The sequence below is a fragment of the Podarcis cretensis genome, assembly GCF_951804945.1.
Source record: "Podarcis cretensis genome assembly, chromosome: 9".
Taxonomy (NCBI): domain Eukaryota; kingdom Metazoa; phylum Chordata; class Lepidosauria; order Squamata; family Lacertidae; genus Podarcis; species Podarcis cretensis.
The window spans coordinates 59637701-59654530 of NC_137178.1; the positions used below are offsets into that span (position 1 = coordinate 59637701).

Here is a 16830-nt window from a genome sequence, read left to right on the forward strand (position 1 = left end):
ATTTTTACCTTTCCTTGCGAGGAATCCTATTCGGAATAAAGGGATTTCCCTTAAAAAAAGGAAAAGGTTGACAGCTATGAAAAGGATTTCTGCATGTGGCAGGGGGTTGGACTAGATGACCCTGCGGAGGGGTTCCTTCCAACTCTGTGAACCGCCCTGAGGCCCCCGGGTATAGGGCGGGATATAAATTCAATTAATAATAATAATAATAATAATAACAATTCTGCCCTTCTGTGAGTCTATAAATGCGCTCCCATGGAGAGCTGTACAGTGGTACCTCGGGTTACATACGCTTCAGGTTACATACGCTTCAGGTTACAGACTCCACTAACCCAGAAATAGCGCTTCAGGTTAAGAACTTTGCTTCAGGATGAGAACAGAAATCGTGCTCCGGTGGCGCAGCAGCAGCAGGAGGCCCCATTAGCTAAAGTGGTGCTTCAGGTTAAGAACAGTTTCAGGTGAAGAACAGACCTCCAGAACGAATTAAGTACTTAACCCGAGGTACCACTGTATATGGTTTTCTTCATAGGGAGAGCTCTGATTTCAGGTTGTTTCAAATCCGTGGGTTGTCTCCAGTATTGTATCCCCTTCTTGTAGCAGGGCAAATCTCAAATTCTGAGATTGGGGGTGTCGTAGCTCACCCCCCAAACCCAGTTTTCTGGGCTGCGAACGAGGCAGTGGTAGTTAATTGATTAAGTTATATGCTGCCTTTATCTTCCAAGTGGCTTAAGGTGGTGTACATGGTTGTCCTCCACATTTTCATCCTTCACAACAACCCTGTGAGGCAGGTTAGGCTGAGAGATGGTGGCTGGCCCAAGGTCACCCAGTGAGCTTCACGGCTGAGCAGCGATTCAAACTGTGGCCTCCCAGGTCATAGTCCCAACTCTTTAACTGTTCATGTATCAGTGGGCACATGTGGGAGCAGATCGACACAACCGCATGCCTCCCCCCGCCCTCTTCCATTGAGGGTTTCTTCTGAATCTCTGATAGTTGTGTAGAGGAGGGAATTTGGATGTCTGCAGTGGCAGTTTTGTCACCGTGCCAGTGTCCCCTGTTTCACATCTCCATTAGAAGTTGCCCTCTCTTGCCTCTTATTTGCCCTTGAGAAGTTTCAGTTCCTCTTAACTTTTTTAATCTAAAGCTTCCAGGCTTGGCCTTTTCCTTTCCACTGCTGCCTTTGGCAAAGGTTTGTGGAACAGGCTGAAGGAGCCGACTCTGTGTCAAGTGTCCTAAGTTGTTCTGGCTGTTTTCTGAAACATGGGCTATACAACAGATGTTTAGGTTATTGCACTAGTACGTAGGTATTTAGGAAGTTGCTTGATGTTAAGACCATTGGTTTCTTTGGTTCTGTATTGCCTATACAGTGGTACCTCGGGTTACATGCGCTTCAGGTTACAGACTCCGCTATCCCAGAAATAGTACCTCAGGTTAAGAACTTTGCTTCAGGATGAAACAGAAATCGTGCTCCGGTGGTGTGGCGGCAACGGGAGACCCCATTAGCTAAAGTAGTGCTTCAGGTTAAGAACAGTTTCAGGTTAAGTACGGACCTCTGGAACAAATTAAGTACTTAACCTGAGGTACCACTGTACCACGGATGGGGAGCCCCAGGCTTGTGAGCCAAAGTTGGCTTGCCAAGCCATTTCCCCCAAACCACAGACACCTGTCTCATGCCTAACACCATATGTGATGTTGGGTATATGGGAACGGGTGGCGATGTGGTCTAAACCACTGAGCCTCTTGGGCTTGTTGATCGGAAGGTCAGCAGTTCGAATCCGTGCAACGGGGTGAGCTCCTGTTGCTCTGTCCCAGCTCCTGCCAACCTAGCAGTTCGAAAGCATCCAAGTGCAAGTAGATAAATAGGTACCACTGCGACGGGAAGGTAAATGGCGTTTCTGTGCTCTCTGGTTTCCGTCATGGTGTTCCGCTGCACTAGAAGCGGTTTAGCATGCTGGCCACATGACCTGAAAAGCTGTTTGTGGACAAACGCCAGCTCCCTAGCCTGAAGTGTGATGAGCATCGCAACCCCATAGTTGCCTTTGACTGGACTTAATTGTTCAGGAGTCCTTTACCTGTGGGGCAAGTAGAAATGTGGTTGGACCCTTTTAGAAATCATGAATAAACTCCCTGTGCATCAGTTTAATCCTGCTTGCTTTTGGTGCAGAAAAGAGGCTTGAGCATCAGCTGACACACAGGGAGTTAAATCCTGCTGGGTCACTATCTGCCTCTACTCCCGTGGGCAAAATTTGACAACTGGGTGGCCCAGCACACTGTCAAAAGTGGTTTGCAGTGTATGCGGAGGTAAAAATCTGACTCACTGGGCCAAAATGATTTCCCTCCCTTTCCACACTGACTGGTAAAGAGACTAAAAAATGTTACCTACAGCACAAGCTATTGTGGGTTAGAGCCCAGTTCATCAGCTGTTTCCTCAATTGTCAAGTGTATATGCACATTGGATCTAAAAGGGAAAAAATGTAAAGGTTGGAATGAAGTGGCAATAGGATGCCAAAACCATGTAGTAAATTCTTTTATGGGCTGAATGTGAATGTATTTGGAAATTTGCAAACCAAAAGCATATTTTGGAAAAGGGCAGGGAACTGGGAACAGTCAAGTTCTGGCCAATTTGATTCATTTCTTGTCTATGTAGGATGGGTGTGACTGCCTCCCTGGAAACCAGATTTACCTTTCCCCATTTAGTTTATAGGCAGGCAGGGCCACTGGCAAAATGTTCAAGCTAGCTGATATTTCCACATACACATAACAACTTGCAACACTGTATTAGTCATGGTGAAATGCACAAGCAGTTTCATGCTACCGGTGGTAGTTCATGCTGTTCCTGCTTAACTTGTGATCCACTAAGCCAGATGCAGACCACCAGCTGTTTATTTGGACCCACAAAATACTTAACAGCCTATTTGTTTTTGCAATCCTGAGCAGGAACCACCAACAAAAGCTTTTTATGAGCTGCTGTTTCTGGCTGATGGGGCTGCATTTGGCTTGCTAGGTTTGCACAACATGTGGCCCTTCAACAGGTGCTTTGCCTTGATAGAATGTGGTTGTAGTACACTTTGCAGTACAGTGGTAATCTGAAACCGTTCTTAACCCGAAGCACCACTTTAGCTAATGGGGCCTCCCCCTCTGCCATGCCGCCAGAGCACGATTTCTGTTCTCATCCTGAAGCAAAGTTCTTAACCCGAGGTACTATTTCTGGGTTAGCGGAGGCTGTAACCTGAAGCGTATGTAACCCGAGGTACCACTGTATTGCATTGGTGAAACTATTAGCAGGCTGTGTCATAGCTACTTCTATCCTCTTGTAGGAAATTTTTGAATTGGACCTTTAGATAGGAATCATACCTGATGCTAGATGGACTTCTGGGGAAAACACGAAACACTGAGTTCTGATAGCTTCCTTATCTTCCATAAACATATAGCCTAAAAGTTTTATCTGCTAGCAGTTTAACAGAAGAAACTTTCTTTGTTTTTTTTTATTTTTAATGAATGTCTCACAGTATGGCGGTGACTTCATCATTTTCTACAGAGAACTGCTCCCAGGGCATTTTATATGGTAAATGCCTGCACTACTAAAAATGCCCTGAGAGTTCTTATAGGTGACTGCAGCCACTGCTGTTGCCCTGACTGCTCAGAGATGGGAGGGATTGCTAGTTCAGTTAGTCACCACCTGTCCTAGCCATGAGGCAAAGTAGATATCTTCATTCTGTGAGCAATGGAGGGCTATACTGGGCTTCCTTGGAACCTAGACTGATTAGGGATTGGTTTTGGGATGTCCTGTTCCATTCCAGAAGGTGGTGAAGTTCACCAGAACTGCTTCCTAGCCACTATCTGCCATGGGTGCTAGCAGAGAGCAGCTGAGTTATCCTCGTGGTTCTCAAAGAGCAGATATTCAAAGTAAACCCTCTTAATTATTGTTATTTTAATTTAGTGCCTGACCTTCACCCTATGATCCCTGGGTGGGTTACAACAGTTTAAACTGTGACATTAAAAACAGTTTTTAAAATTTACAGTTACAAAAATACAATCACGAAACATAGGTCTTTAGAAGTCTCATAATTATGTCTTCCAAATTTAAGAGCCACTGTGTGGAGATTGCTTTTTTATCTGTTATTTGCACTTGCATTTATGAAAAAGCCAAAGTTTTGCATTCTTTGTATTGTCTGTTATCTATGTTGGTTCTGGATCTGGTCAGTTTGGTGGGTATTTGTTCTTTGACAGTGGGTAAAACAGTGGGCTGCTTTGGGAGGGTGGATGTGATAGAAATTTAATAAATAAAAACAATAAATAAATATTTGTTCACTAACTACTTTTCCTTTCTTTACAGCAATTTCTGATTGCTAATAAATTGGATACAGCAATGTGGCTTTCCCGTATATTCACAGTTTACTGTTCGGCTTTATTTGTCCTGCCTCTTCTAGGGTATGTATAATAATGTTCTTTAAAGCAGTAGTGCCCCTGATATCCTTAGAAAGGACACTGCTTTTGTTAGCGACAGAATGAAACAGAAAACATACATTATGCTTAAAAGCTCTGTATCACATTTTATATGCATATACAGTTGTTCTAATCCAGCTAAAGTTAAGCTTTTGTTACTTCCCATCCATTTTAATATGAGATATCAATCTATATTCTTAGCTGTCCATTGGAAATCAGTGTAGTGTATAGATGTGAAATACCAGTCAGTGATATGGGGCAGAAGATTTTCCAGTTCTTTATTTTTATGTGGGAGTTTTAACTTTCGTTAAGTTCATTAGTGACAACAAAAGGATGCCCATTTCAACTACAGTATTGGGTAAGCTTAGCAGTTTCAAAGTTTGTAGCTTTGCTTACTGAATGCTAAACTAGATCACTCTCTAGGCCATCAGAAAATGTTTAAATGCTGACTGAAAGATTTCCAATGCAAATTAGCCTAAATTTGCATAGGAAAACATCCAGGAAACCTATATCACTGACTTTGGTTAGACTTTGACCAATATTTTGCAAATATTAGTGCTTGATATTTGGTTCTGTTTAAGAACCAACTTTACACCCGTTCAGTAATCTGTACATTATACACCTTCAGCTCAAGTGAGTGTCATTTATTGTTTAGGTTTTGATATTGTCATTTAACTAGATTCCGGTTATTACATTATTGTTTATCTGCCATTTTTCTCTCCAAAGAAACGTCAAATAGATGACTGCATTGAAAATACTTTTAAATGACATTTTCCCCCTCCCCCCACTCTCCCAAACTTGGCACACCTGTAGAGTTCAGTGCCAAGCACCAGGAATGCTGCTCAGACTGAGTAACAGTGACATCTTGGCAGAGCTTAGCAGGGCGGGCTTCAGAGACTGAAATGATGATGCAATTCTCTTGGGAGGAAGACTTGAAGCCGCAACTTGGTTTGTATGGTAACCTCTCCTTTGATAATTCTCAAGGTTGCATGAAGCAGCTAGCTTTTATCAACGTGCCTTGCTGGCAAATGCTCTCACCAGCGCCCTTCGACTTCACCAAAGGCTACCACATTTTCAGCTAAGCAGGGCATTCCTGGCTCAAGCCCTGCTGGAGGACAGCTGCCACTACCTTTTGTATTCCCTCATCTTTGTCAATTCCTACCCTGTTACAAGTATCCTTTCTACAAGTCTTGTAATACTTCCAATTCTGCGATAGTTTGATTGTGCTTTTGCCGTCGTAGAGTGCTAGAGAGCCAGTGTGGTGTAGTGGTTAAGAGCGGTAGATTCGTAATCTGGGGAACCGGGTTCGCGTCTCCGCTCCTCCACATGCAGCTGCTGGGTGACCTTGGGCCAGTCACACTTCTGTGAAGTCTCTCAGCCCCACTCACCTCACAGTGTGTTTGTTGTGGGGGGGAGGAAGGGAAAGGAGAATGTTAGCCGCTTTGAGACTCCTTCGGGTAGTGATAAAGCGGGATATCAAATCCAAACTCCTCTTCTTCTTCTAGACTTATATCAGGGATTACTCCAGCTCATACCTTTGCTCAGCCACAAAGCCTACAGGGTGATGACCGGCCAGATTCATCTTCTTGTGTAGCTGCATTGTTTTATGCTTTCGGGATGTCCCATGATCATAATATTAAGTAGTTGTGTTCTTTGCTATAAATCAAGCACAGCTAGGAGTTCTTTCTTTTAATAATAATAATAATTCATTATTTATACCCCGCCCATCTGGCTGGGTTTCCCCAGCCACTCTGGGCAGCTTCCAGCAAAACACTAAAATACCTATTAAACATTAAAAGCTTCCCTAAACAGGGCTGCCTTCAGATGTCTTCTAAAAGTTTCGTAGTTATTTTTCTCTTTGACATCTGGTGGGAGGGCGTTCCACAGGGTGGGTGCCACTACCGAGAAGGCCCTCTGCCTGGTTCCCTGTAACTTGGCTTCTCGCAGCGAGGGAACCGCCAGAAAGCCCTCGGTACTGGACCTCAGTGTCCAGGCAGAACGATGGAGATGGATACGCTCCTTCAGGTATACTGGGCCAAGGCCATTTAGGGCTTTAAAGGAAATTACCAACACTTTGAATTGTGCTCGGAAACGTACTGGGAGCCAGTGTAGGTATTTCAAGGCAGGTGTTATGTGGTCTCGGCGGCCGCCCCCACTCACCAGTCTAGCTGCCGCATTCTGGATTAGTTGTAGTTTCCGGGTCACCTTCAAAGGTAGCCCCACATTGTTTTCCAATGTACTTCTTATAAATAAAAATGTTGGTGTGGGGGGAACAAAATTTTATTCTGAAAGTGTGGCCCACAGAAAAAGGTTAGAGAACCACTGGGCTGGAAAGTGTGGCCCACAGAAAAAGGTTAGAGAACTGGAAAGTGTGGCCCACAGAAAAAGGTTAGAGAACCACTGGACTGGAGTCAGAGGCGGAGGGAGGGGGGTACAGTGGGTGCGGGCCACCCTGGGTGTCACCACTGAGGAGGGTGACAAAAGGACAGGTGGCACTCACCACGGGGCCTGCAGCACGCCCAAGCCATGTGTCTGTCCTGGGAGAGACGCGGTGGCTCGGGCACGCACAGGCTCCTCGCTGCCCAAACAGTCTGCCCGCTACCTCCCCTCCGCCCAGCTGTAGGGCGGCTGAGTGGGAGGAGGCAGGCAGACTCCAGAGGCCCCACGGTGCGCCCTGCCCTCGCCCCACCCCAATGAGTGGCTTGCCTCTCCCCTGGGCACGCCACCCCAGGCGCCTGAGCTGCTTCCTCCGCCACTGACTGGAGTAATCAACTACAAGGAGGTAAAGCTCAGGGGAGAGGGGAGCTGAACTCTATCTCTCCCCCCCCCGCCTTATGTGTGCTTTTTGTTCATGAAATTACCACTTCACTTCCTGCTTTATATATGTATAGGGCAGTCACACAAATTAAGGCCTCATCACCTCTAGTCTCCCCCTAGACAGAAGCACCACATTTATGATGCAATGTATCTGAATCAAAATAAACAAGTGAGCTCATATTTCTTAGCCCCATCAATTTATTTAATAAGGTTGCAATCCTATACCTGCTTCTGAGAAGACCTGTATAGGATTTCATTCTAAATCATTGATCTACTGATTTAAACTCTGGCCCTACATAAGTTAAGTACACACAAACTGCTGGATGCCTATACTTCTACAAGTGCATACTGCTAACCATCATTTTCAAATTCCATTCCATGATTAGGACTGTGTTCTGTGTTATTAAGTGTTTAATAAAGCTGCCTAACTTTAATCACCTGAATCTTAAGGTCCAAACGTTTTCTCATACAAAAGAATCTGAATTTAAAGCAAGAGATCGCAGGCTTGCATGCCGACACAAGTGGACGATGTATTTGAATATTCAAACTATAGTGTGAAATAACATGCGTGAGGTTGTAATTCTCCTTAACTTTCACTTCAGTGAGTATTTTCCCAGTTCTGTTGTTTTCTTTGCTTCACGCTGCCACCTACACAAAGAAGGTTCTTGATGTAAGTATGTTGTTAGTGTATGATCTTGTGCCCCTTACATGCCACACTGCTCTTTGTAAGGAGGGCAGGATTCAGATGAGATGTGGATTTTTTAAGGGGTAAACTGAAAACAGGGATCTGGCTATTTTCTGCCACAGTTTGAAGGGACAGCTGTAGCTCATCCAGTGCTGCTGCTTCTATCAAAGGGTTAGCAGGTAGGAAAGAAAAGGATACACGTGGAGAGCCAGAATGTTTGGTGAGGACTGAGGAGACTTGGGTTCAAATCCCTATGTATCTGTGATCCTCGCTGGGTGACCTTGATCATTATTCAGTCTAACCTCCTGCGCAGGGTTGTTTGGGTTAAATGGTGGCAGTGGGGAACTGAAACTGAATATTAGGTTGACCGTTTCCTGCATAATAAACATTGTAGCAAGGTTTGCAAAATTCTTCAGTTTTCCTGCTTATTATATTTAGACTGCCTTTCAAGGTTTATAAAATAATTATAGCATAGCTGAAAGTATTCCCAAAGTTTGAATTTGTATATATAGCACAAAGTTTCCTGACATTGCTTTTTTACTCCCTTCTTTCAAGGCACGAGGTTCAAATAGTCTTCTTTTCCTAAGAAATCTCTTGGACAAGTTAAATGCTAATCAGCAAAACATCCTGAAATTTATAGCTTGCAATGAGATCTTCTTGATGCCGGCTACTGTGTTTATGCTTTTCAGGTATGAGATGAAACATTAACCTTTATTTTTATTCTGATGGTGTTCTATAACTGCTTGGGAATACAGAATCAGACTGTTTATTGTTTATCATTGCAATGTCCCTATAAGGGACCATCCTTGCAGTCTGAAAACTAAGGTCGGGTTGTGATTTTCTCACCATCTCCTGACCCTGTGGCTGTGCTGCACTAAGAACCCTATTTTTACGATGCACAGGGTTTGCTTGCTGACTAATGTAAGGATGGTTTCTTGATCCTTAAGGCAAAGATCAGCATAGTCTGTTCTTGTTCTTTTGGAGAAATTTTACTTTCATGTGCATGAAGAAAGCTCTGATTCAGATGCCAAAAAGACAATATTGCATTTTAAGTGCCCGTTATTTTGTAGTAGTGTGGTTTAATTTAGGGTTGTATTCAAAGTAGTATTAAGGAAAATGTTCTATCAGTGAAATAATTTCTCTTTGTACAACAGAATGTTCTGCCCCTCTCCTCCCACCGTGCACCCCCTAATTCTGTTCTGGAGTCCCCCCAACCCTCTAGAGCAGATTTGGGGGTGGAACAGGGTATGCACAGGGGGAGGAGAGGGGTGAAGTCCTGTTGTGCAAGCGAAACTCATTCCCCTTGCACAGTTATTTATTTAAATACCATCCTTTGTATCTAAGCTACCTTGCAGACCACTGGTGGAAGAATGGAATATACCAGTAATTTATTATAATTTCTTATTTACCGTATTTTTCGGTCTATAAGACACACTTTTTCCCTCCTAAAAAGTAAGGGGAAATGTGTGTGCATCTTATGGAGCGAATGCAGGCTGCGCAGCGATCGCTGAAGCCAGAACAGCAAGAGGAATCGTTGCACAGCGAAAGCAGCGATCCCTCTTGCTGTTCTGACTTCGCTTCGCTGGAGAGGCGTTGCGCAAAGAGGGAAAGCTGCGCAGAGCCCCTGTCACACAGCGGGAGGGGAAACGGAGCCCCTTCCGTTTCTCCTCCCGCTTTGCTGGAGAGGCGCTGCGCAGATGCAGAATATTTTTTTTCTTGTTTCCCTCCTCTAAAACTAGGTGCGTCTTATAGAGCGAAAAATATGGTATTTATTGAATTTATATACCTCCCTATACCCAGAGGTCTCAGGGACGTTCACAGAACAAAATCAAAATATAAAACCACAAAATATATAAAACAATAAAGTAAAATAAAAGCAATACCCCCCCAAAAAAAAACACATTTTAAAAGGGCAAAGGATGTCAATCAACCAAAGGCACCTAAAGGTGTATAATGAAGGTGCCACGCAAACTTCCCTGGGGAGAGCATTCCACAGACGGGGTGCCACTGCAAACTTCCAGGTCCCATTGAATTCAGTGGAATTTATTTCTAAGTAAATATGCACAGAATTCTGCCATAAGGCAGCTCCTTCCAGTGCATGCTTGTCCGAGAGAAAGGTCTACTGAACACAGTGGGCTTGCTTCTGAGTAAACACACATTAAAGTTACATGATTTCATGGCAGGAGGGGGCAACACTAGTTCCTTTATAAGGTTTTAATGTTTCAGCCATCTTGACGCATTTTATTTAATGATCTGCGGCTGTTGTGACTCATCCGTCGCAGTGTGTGCATGTCAAATACTGTGTGAAAACATTTATTTAGTTGTAAGGGTCTTTTGCAGGTCAAAGCAGTTACTTTGTGTGAAGAAAAACATAAGGTGGTGCCTTACCTCAAATCCTACACTGTTTCCTTTTAAATAAATCTACCCCTCCACCACCCCACCTTTTTTCTTCTGTTCTTTTCAGTGGGCAGGGAAGCTTGCTGCAGCCATTTATTTACTACAGATTTCTTACACTCCGTTATTCCTCCCGCCGAAATCCATATTGCCGGTAAGAAACCAATTACGATTTAAAGTTGTCGTTGCTGTTGTCTGTAAATACAGTGCTTAAACAGTTGGCTCCTTGGTGTTGCCATATCATGGACTAAAAAGAGGAGTTAAAGGAAGTAATTTAAAACATGAAGATGGGAAAATCACCTGGCTCTGATGGATTCTCAGCATTGTTTTATAAAACATTTAAGGAACAAACACTTCCACAAATGGCCAGGCTATACAATGATATTTTAGCCGGTAACCTACTTCCTGCAACTTGGAAGCATTCAAGAATCATAGTTATTCTCAAACCTCACAAGGACTCCACCAATATCATACCAAGCAATCTCTTTATTAAATCTAGATTATAAAATCTTTACGGCCAATCTGGTCAATAGATTAAAAACATTTGTTGGCAGCTGTATACAGACAGACCAATCTGAGTTTGTTCCAGGGTGAAGAGTTACTGATCCAATAAGGAAATTATTGAACATTTTTATTTCATGAGAAAAAATCATAACCTTTAACAAGCCTCTCACTTGATATTTTAAAACTATTTGATTGTCCAGAACCAAATTATCTAATGGAAATAGTTAAGAAATGTGATTTTGGCCAAAAAAATTGTAAAAGCTTTCGAAGGCAGATATAGATATAGATAGCAGGCCACAATTAGAATAAATAATTCAGATTGCCCCCCCCCCCAAATGTTTAGTCATAGAACAAAACAGGGATGTCCTCTGTTGCCCGTTAGTTGTCTTAATTTTAGAAACATTGGTAATCAAATTACACAATGTCCTCTCTGGTATGGGACTGGTTTCGTCCCGTAATGTTGTGTGTTTAAATGTTTCTGTACTTCTGCAAGCCTCAGAATCTCTCTGGCTATGGTAATATGGCTATGATAATGAAGGCAGCCCTGTTTAGGGAAGTTTTTAATGACTGGTGTTTTAATGTATTTTTAATCTCTTCTTGGAAGCCGCCCAGAGTGGCTCTTCGATACTGAATGAAAATACTTATTCAAAAAATAATAATAATAATGTCCAGGCAATACTAGCTGGATTGTGTCTAACAAGCTGCAAGCTGTGGCTGTAACATAACTAGTAGCCTCTTATTATTGTTGTTGTTGTTGTTGTTCTTCTCCTTGTTATTATTGATTTTGATGAAGGTTTAGGTTTGAGTGAGATGTAGGAGCTACTGTTGCAAAGATATTTCTGTAAAAAGTGTCTGTTATTTTCAGAACCCTCTTCACGGAACTTCGGATTGTCGTTGAGCATGTCATCATGAAACCGTCCTGTCCAGCGTTTGTACGAAGGCTCTGTGTCAGCAGCATTTCTTTTATAAGCAGACTGGCACCAACAGTTGCATAGTCAACACTGGAAACATGCGTATGTTTGTCTGATGAACTTTCTAAGCAGCTGGTATTTCTGCTGGTGATTTATAAATTCTGGATCTCAGTCAAGGTTGTATGGAAACATGTTTTCTTCCAAGAGCCTGTTCTGTGAATTGTATCCTATATGTTTAAAAAGTCTTGTTTTTCGAGATGTTTCCGTGCTTTGTGGAAGATGAACGCTTGCCATCTTAGACAGAATACTTTCCAATGCAAAACAGTGGCGACAACCCTGCATTGTACAATATGGCTTTTGTGCTGTCATGTATGCCCTCTTCGATACTGAATGAAAATACTTATTCAAAAAATAATAATAATGTCCAGGCAATACTAGCTGGATTGTGTCTAACAAGCTGCAAGCTGTGGCTGCAACATAACTAGTAGCCTCTTAGGGGTACCTATTGAAATCTCTACCCATGCGGTACATTTGAGTCAGTATTCCTTCCATTCAGTAAATGAGACAAGTTTAGTGAATTGAGTAAATCATTGTGGTCAATACAAATCAATTGGCACCTACTTCAAATGTGAACAGTAGAACAAAGCATCAAATTTCATTGTTCTGATTTATTTAATGCTTTTGAAATGGAAAGCTCTCCACCCTTCCCTAAGCACTTTATTTCTTTGTAAAGTAAATATTTCTCTAGATCATCTGAATGCCCTATTTTTTCCTGTCTTCCGAAAAGCAGGCTTCTTAAAATGCCAGTCTTTGAAAAGTCTGAATAATAAAGATGGATGTTACATTAATTTTCAATATACATTGGAAGTGTTGCCCTTGTGAGGTAATTTTTAAAGTTCATGCAGTTAGGCTAGTTCCAAACACCATTGCATACTCGTGGTGCAATGCTAAACATGACAGTAGCTGTAAATTACATCATGACATAGGCCTGCCTTCCAAGTTGTGAGCATGGATCTTCTCTCTTCGTCCACCTTCAGTTTATATGCATGGGCACAACTGCAGATGTGTCAGACCATAATGTGGCGTGGGCATGTGTCTCCTGTCCCAGCCCTTTCTCATGTACACATGGTCAGGAGACTGAGAGGATGTGATTGTGGAAACACAGCTCTGTTGCGACCTTATAGGACTTCTGTCTCTGTGGGTGCTGTGCCTGTACAGGGAAGTATTCTGCCCATCCTGCTCAAACTAGAGGAACTATTTTATAAAGCAGAGCTGTGGAAACTCTGGCCCTCCAGATGATGTTGCTCTCCAACTCACATCTTCCTCAGCCAGCATGGCCAGGGGTCAGGGATGATGGGATTACTAGTCTAAGACCTGGAGGGTCACAAGTTTCCCACTACAGGAATAAAATAATATTGCAGTACTTCTTCCCTGGAGAAGAAGTGCTCTTCCAGTAATTGTAGCCTTATTTCAGTAGAAGTGGGGCTGTTGTCTTACAAAGCAGAGGTAATTGGAAGTCTGGTCCTTTGCTATTTCAACATACCAAGAAGGAAAAAAAAACTGCACAAACTGGTTCACTTAACAGATTCAGCAACCTAAGAGTTTTGATTCCCATGATAAGCCGGTTATTGAATGTCCTGAGGACTGAAGAGCATTTTAAACTGAGTTGCTTCACACGTGCATAACTTGCTTTCTTCTTGAAGCAGAGCTGACCAACTTTTTAAAAATTTTGGTCTGAGGGTTACATTCCTGTAGTCAACCCACCTGGGGCTGCACACATTCGTATGCACAGGTACATAACCCATCTCTTTTCAGTTGATCCTTTCAGATCTTCTGAGAAAAGGCTGTTAGCCCCTCTCTGCTTCTGAAATGGTAACTGGGGAAGGGTTATCTTCATATCCACCAAGAATCTGGGCAGAGAAATTTAAGCCTTTCTGATCACCCCAGTTCTGTGACTACTTTTTTTTTGTTTTGTTTTCATTTTGGGTATGTCACCCCCCCCCAGAAAAAAATATTAGTGTGGGTGTGTTTTGGGGAGGCAGAAAAAGTTGGGGTTTGGGGGGGGGCGGAGGGCAATCAGTTTAGGCATCTGTGTCTAGCCAAACACCTTGGTGTTTATTAAAATTCTTCCTGGACTTGAGGTTGGGGGTTGGGCAGGTTGCTGTTTTTCATTGCTCTCCTGCCCCCACTCTCCCAGTTCCTAACTATGCAGGAGTATTCAGTTGTGTGATATTTCCCAGCCGAGCTGTTTGTGTATACTTGGTCCGAATCACGTAATATTACTTGGACCACTCAGAATACAACCTGTTCCTGAGAAATACTCGGGAGAGGTTTTGCATAATGATAGCTGATGGTTTAGCGAACACATGTCTTAAACGCGCAACCCAGTCTGGGTTTTTCCTTGTGATAAATTCCCACTAAGTGTTCCGGGCTTACTCTTGAATGTGTTCAGCCCTCCTTGAGCCAGGGATAGTAAGATCTAAAAGGCATCCTAAAAAGGGCCAGGAAGTATGTATGTTACAGGCATAGTCTTCTATGATATCTGATGGAGAACTTGCGCTGGGGAGATATGTAAACTTGTGTGTTTGTGTGTGTGCATCTTCTCCTTAAATGGAAGGCACTGCGCTGTCAGCTTGTTGCTATTTATGAAGATTAAATTATTTTTTTCCCATTGAGTGCCTGCATTTTAGAATTGAGGAATTTGCCCAGGCACTATACTTACTCATTGATTCTTCTGAGCCACTTCATGATTTAGTGTCTTAACAACTGCATGAACTGAATGATACATTTAAATAATTTGGAACGTTGCCGCTGTTTTTAAAACTATGTTTCCTTGTAACTACCTTATTTCTTTTTGATTAAATGTGAATGTCATTTAGATTGAACTCATTCCTTAGCTTGTCGATAGCCCACCCTGTGCATTGCTTGCTAAACTTCCAGGTATGGACAAATGCAGCTTTAAAAATGGCTGGTACGGCTGGTTGATTGCACTCCTTTTAGCTTTTTGGCTCATAAACATCTACTTATAGGGAAGGCGCACACTAGTGTGCAGGAATGCTTCATGAGTTTTTTCATCTAGGCTCTCTTGCTTTGAGGATTTTATAAAAATTTCTACAGCAATAAAGTGACTGTTGTGGTGGTAGCCTGGAATGAAATGTCTGAACCTATTTTAACGTTATTTGTAGTTGTATGTTGAATCCCGAGGCTTGGAGTATAATTCCATTAGAGGAAAAGAAACACAACAGAGTCCTCACCCCAATCCAGCTGCAACTGCAGGCAACAAGACACACATAACTGGTCACTCAGGAATGTACATCTGCATTCTTATGAATCTCAATAAACATAGCTTTGCCGATGGGCTGCTGCATACAGTCCTCACCCACAATGCTCAGAAATCACGCTTGCAAAGTCAGAGTTTGTATGGCATATCTATCTATCTGTCTGTCTGTCTGTCTGTCTGTCTATCTATCTATCTGCTATCTATCAGCTATCTATCTATCTATATCTATCTATCTATCTATCTATCTATCTATCTATCTATCTATCTATCTATCATCTATCTATATCTTATCTATCTATCTATCTATCTATCTATCTATCTTTGGATCTCTTGGAAGACTGTTTTTCAGAGCTCTCAGGATTATACCCCTCCCAGAACGATTACTTAATCAAGACAACTGGTTCCTGAATATGATTTTAAACATCAGGATTTACAGCTAACTCAATTCCATTAGTTTCTAAATTTTATAGCCTTCTATATAAAAGTTGGGGTGCAAAGATCTGTTTAGGTTCCAGCCAAGGGTCTTGCAGGTCTGTTACAAACAGCTTCTAAAAGTCCCCTCCAGTTTCAAAGAGGTGTACTGAGCAGCAGGGGGGCAGCAGTTGAGGGGCAGAGCTAATCTTCTATAGCCCCTCCCCTGGGCTCCTAGAAGTTTTTTTGCGGTAATTGAATCTTAGTCAAAGGCCTTTGGAGAATGAAAAACCTTCCTTCTTACCCTGTGCCCAGAGCTGTGTATACACTCCGCTAAAAGTAGAAATTTGCATCCCAAACAACACATGTGAGGTCCTCTGAAACATATGCAAATGAAGTATATTTGCATAATTTCTCAAGTAACTCGAACTTGTTGGCTGTTTTTCATAACTCTGGTATTGGTTATGGGGGGTCTGACCTGCCAGCACTGCAAAATGGGTGACCCTGTTTATACTACGGACCAGATCCAAGGGAACATGTGCAGAGCATCATCTAGGCCTGTGCATGTGGGGCCTTAGCTGATGCAGGAAACAGATGGGTGCTAAAAAAGTCCTTTGTCAGCTATTGGGCAGGGAAAGGGGCTGCACTGGTATTGAATCCAGTTCAAGCAGCTGTTTTAGAAGGATTTTAGCTTCCTGCCCAGCCCCATATGTCAGATTTGGCCCACCTAAGAATAGACGCGCACAGCCCTTAGCTGAATCAAGTTATACTGGTCTGTTCACATAGTACATTCCGTGTATTTCCATGCAGAAGACCTGCTCCTTCCTTGGTAACCACCATTTTTAGGTGGCAGGTTGCTGCTGTACCCTGGCTGGCAGGGGCTGAGCATACATTTCAAAAAACCAATTGAAAAATTCATCACTTTCCCTGTCTTCGAGGACTGAGGCACAAAATGCTAATGCCGGCCTCAGAGGGGAAATAGTTCTCCTGCATATTTGAGAAAATGTGAAACCCTTTCAAGGAAATCTAATAAACATAATCATCACAGCCTGCTGACACAAAGGAAAAAGGACCTCATTCGCTCTTTCTTTTTTATGCTGCAATTTAGTGGCCCCTGCTGATTTACAAATTGGATCACAACCGTAAATTATCCATGCCAGTACCTGTGAAAGTAAGCGCTGAGATCCATATTTATTTGGAGTTCTGCTTAAATCAGCAAAAATGATAAATTCGATGGTCTGAAATTGGAAATACCAAGGGCTTTCTGGAATGATTGTGCAAAATGTCTCCGCTCGTAATTTATTGTGACCCTCTTTCATTCACGACGCTTTGTATGCCTAATATTTATTTCAACGCAAATTAAATTGCACCCTCCTATGTTGTCA

The 16830-nt window shown here is 42.6% G+C and overlaps 1 protein-coding gene across 2 annotated transcripts in view; it reads left to right on the top strand.

Annotated features, from left to right (window-relative positions):
* TMEM33 (transmembrane protein 33) overlaps positions 1-16830 on the top strand; it is a 17322-nt gene extending 492 nt beyond the window's left edge. Inside the window, exons 1-7 of one of the 2 annotated variants that reach the window (XM_079989855.1) lie at positions 3834-3903; positions 4334-4428; positions 5428-5615; positions 7863-7930; positions 8501-8634; positions 10410-10493; positions 11709-16830. In XM_079989855.1, the coding sequence (XP_079845981.1) occupies positions 4367-4428; positions 5428-5615; positions 7863-7930; positions 8501-8634; positions 10410-10493; positions 11709-11838 (666 nt within the window). In that variant the 5' untranslated portion in view covers positions 3834-3903; positions 4334-4366 and the 3' untranslated portion in view covers positions 11839-16830. Of the gene's footprint in view, positions 1-3833; positions 3904-4333; positions 4429-5427; positions 5616-7862; positions 7931-8500; positions 8635-10409; positions 10494-11708 lie in introns of those variants that run through there. The other variant, XM_079989854.1, reaches the window with a different exon arrangement.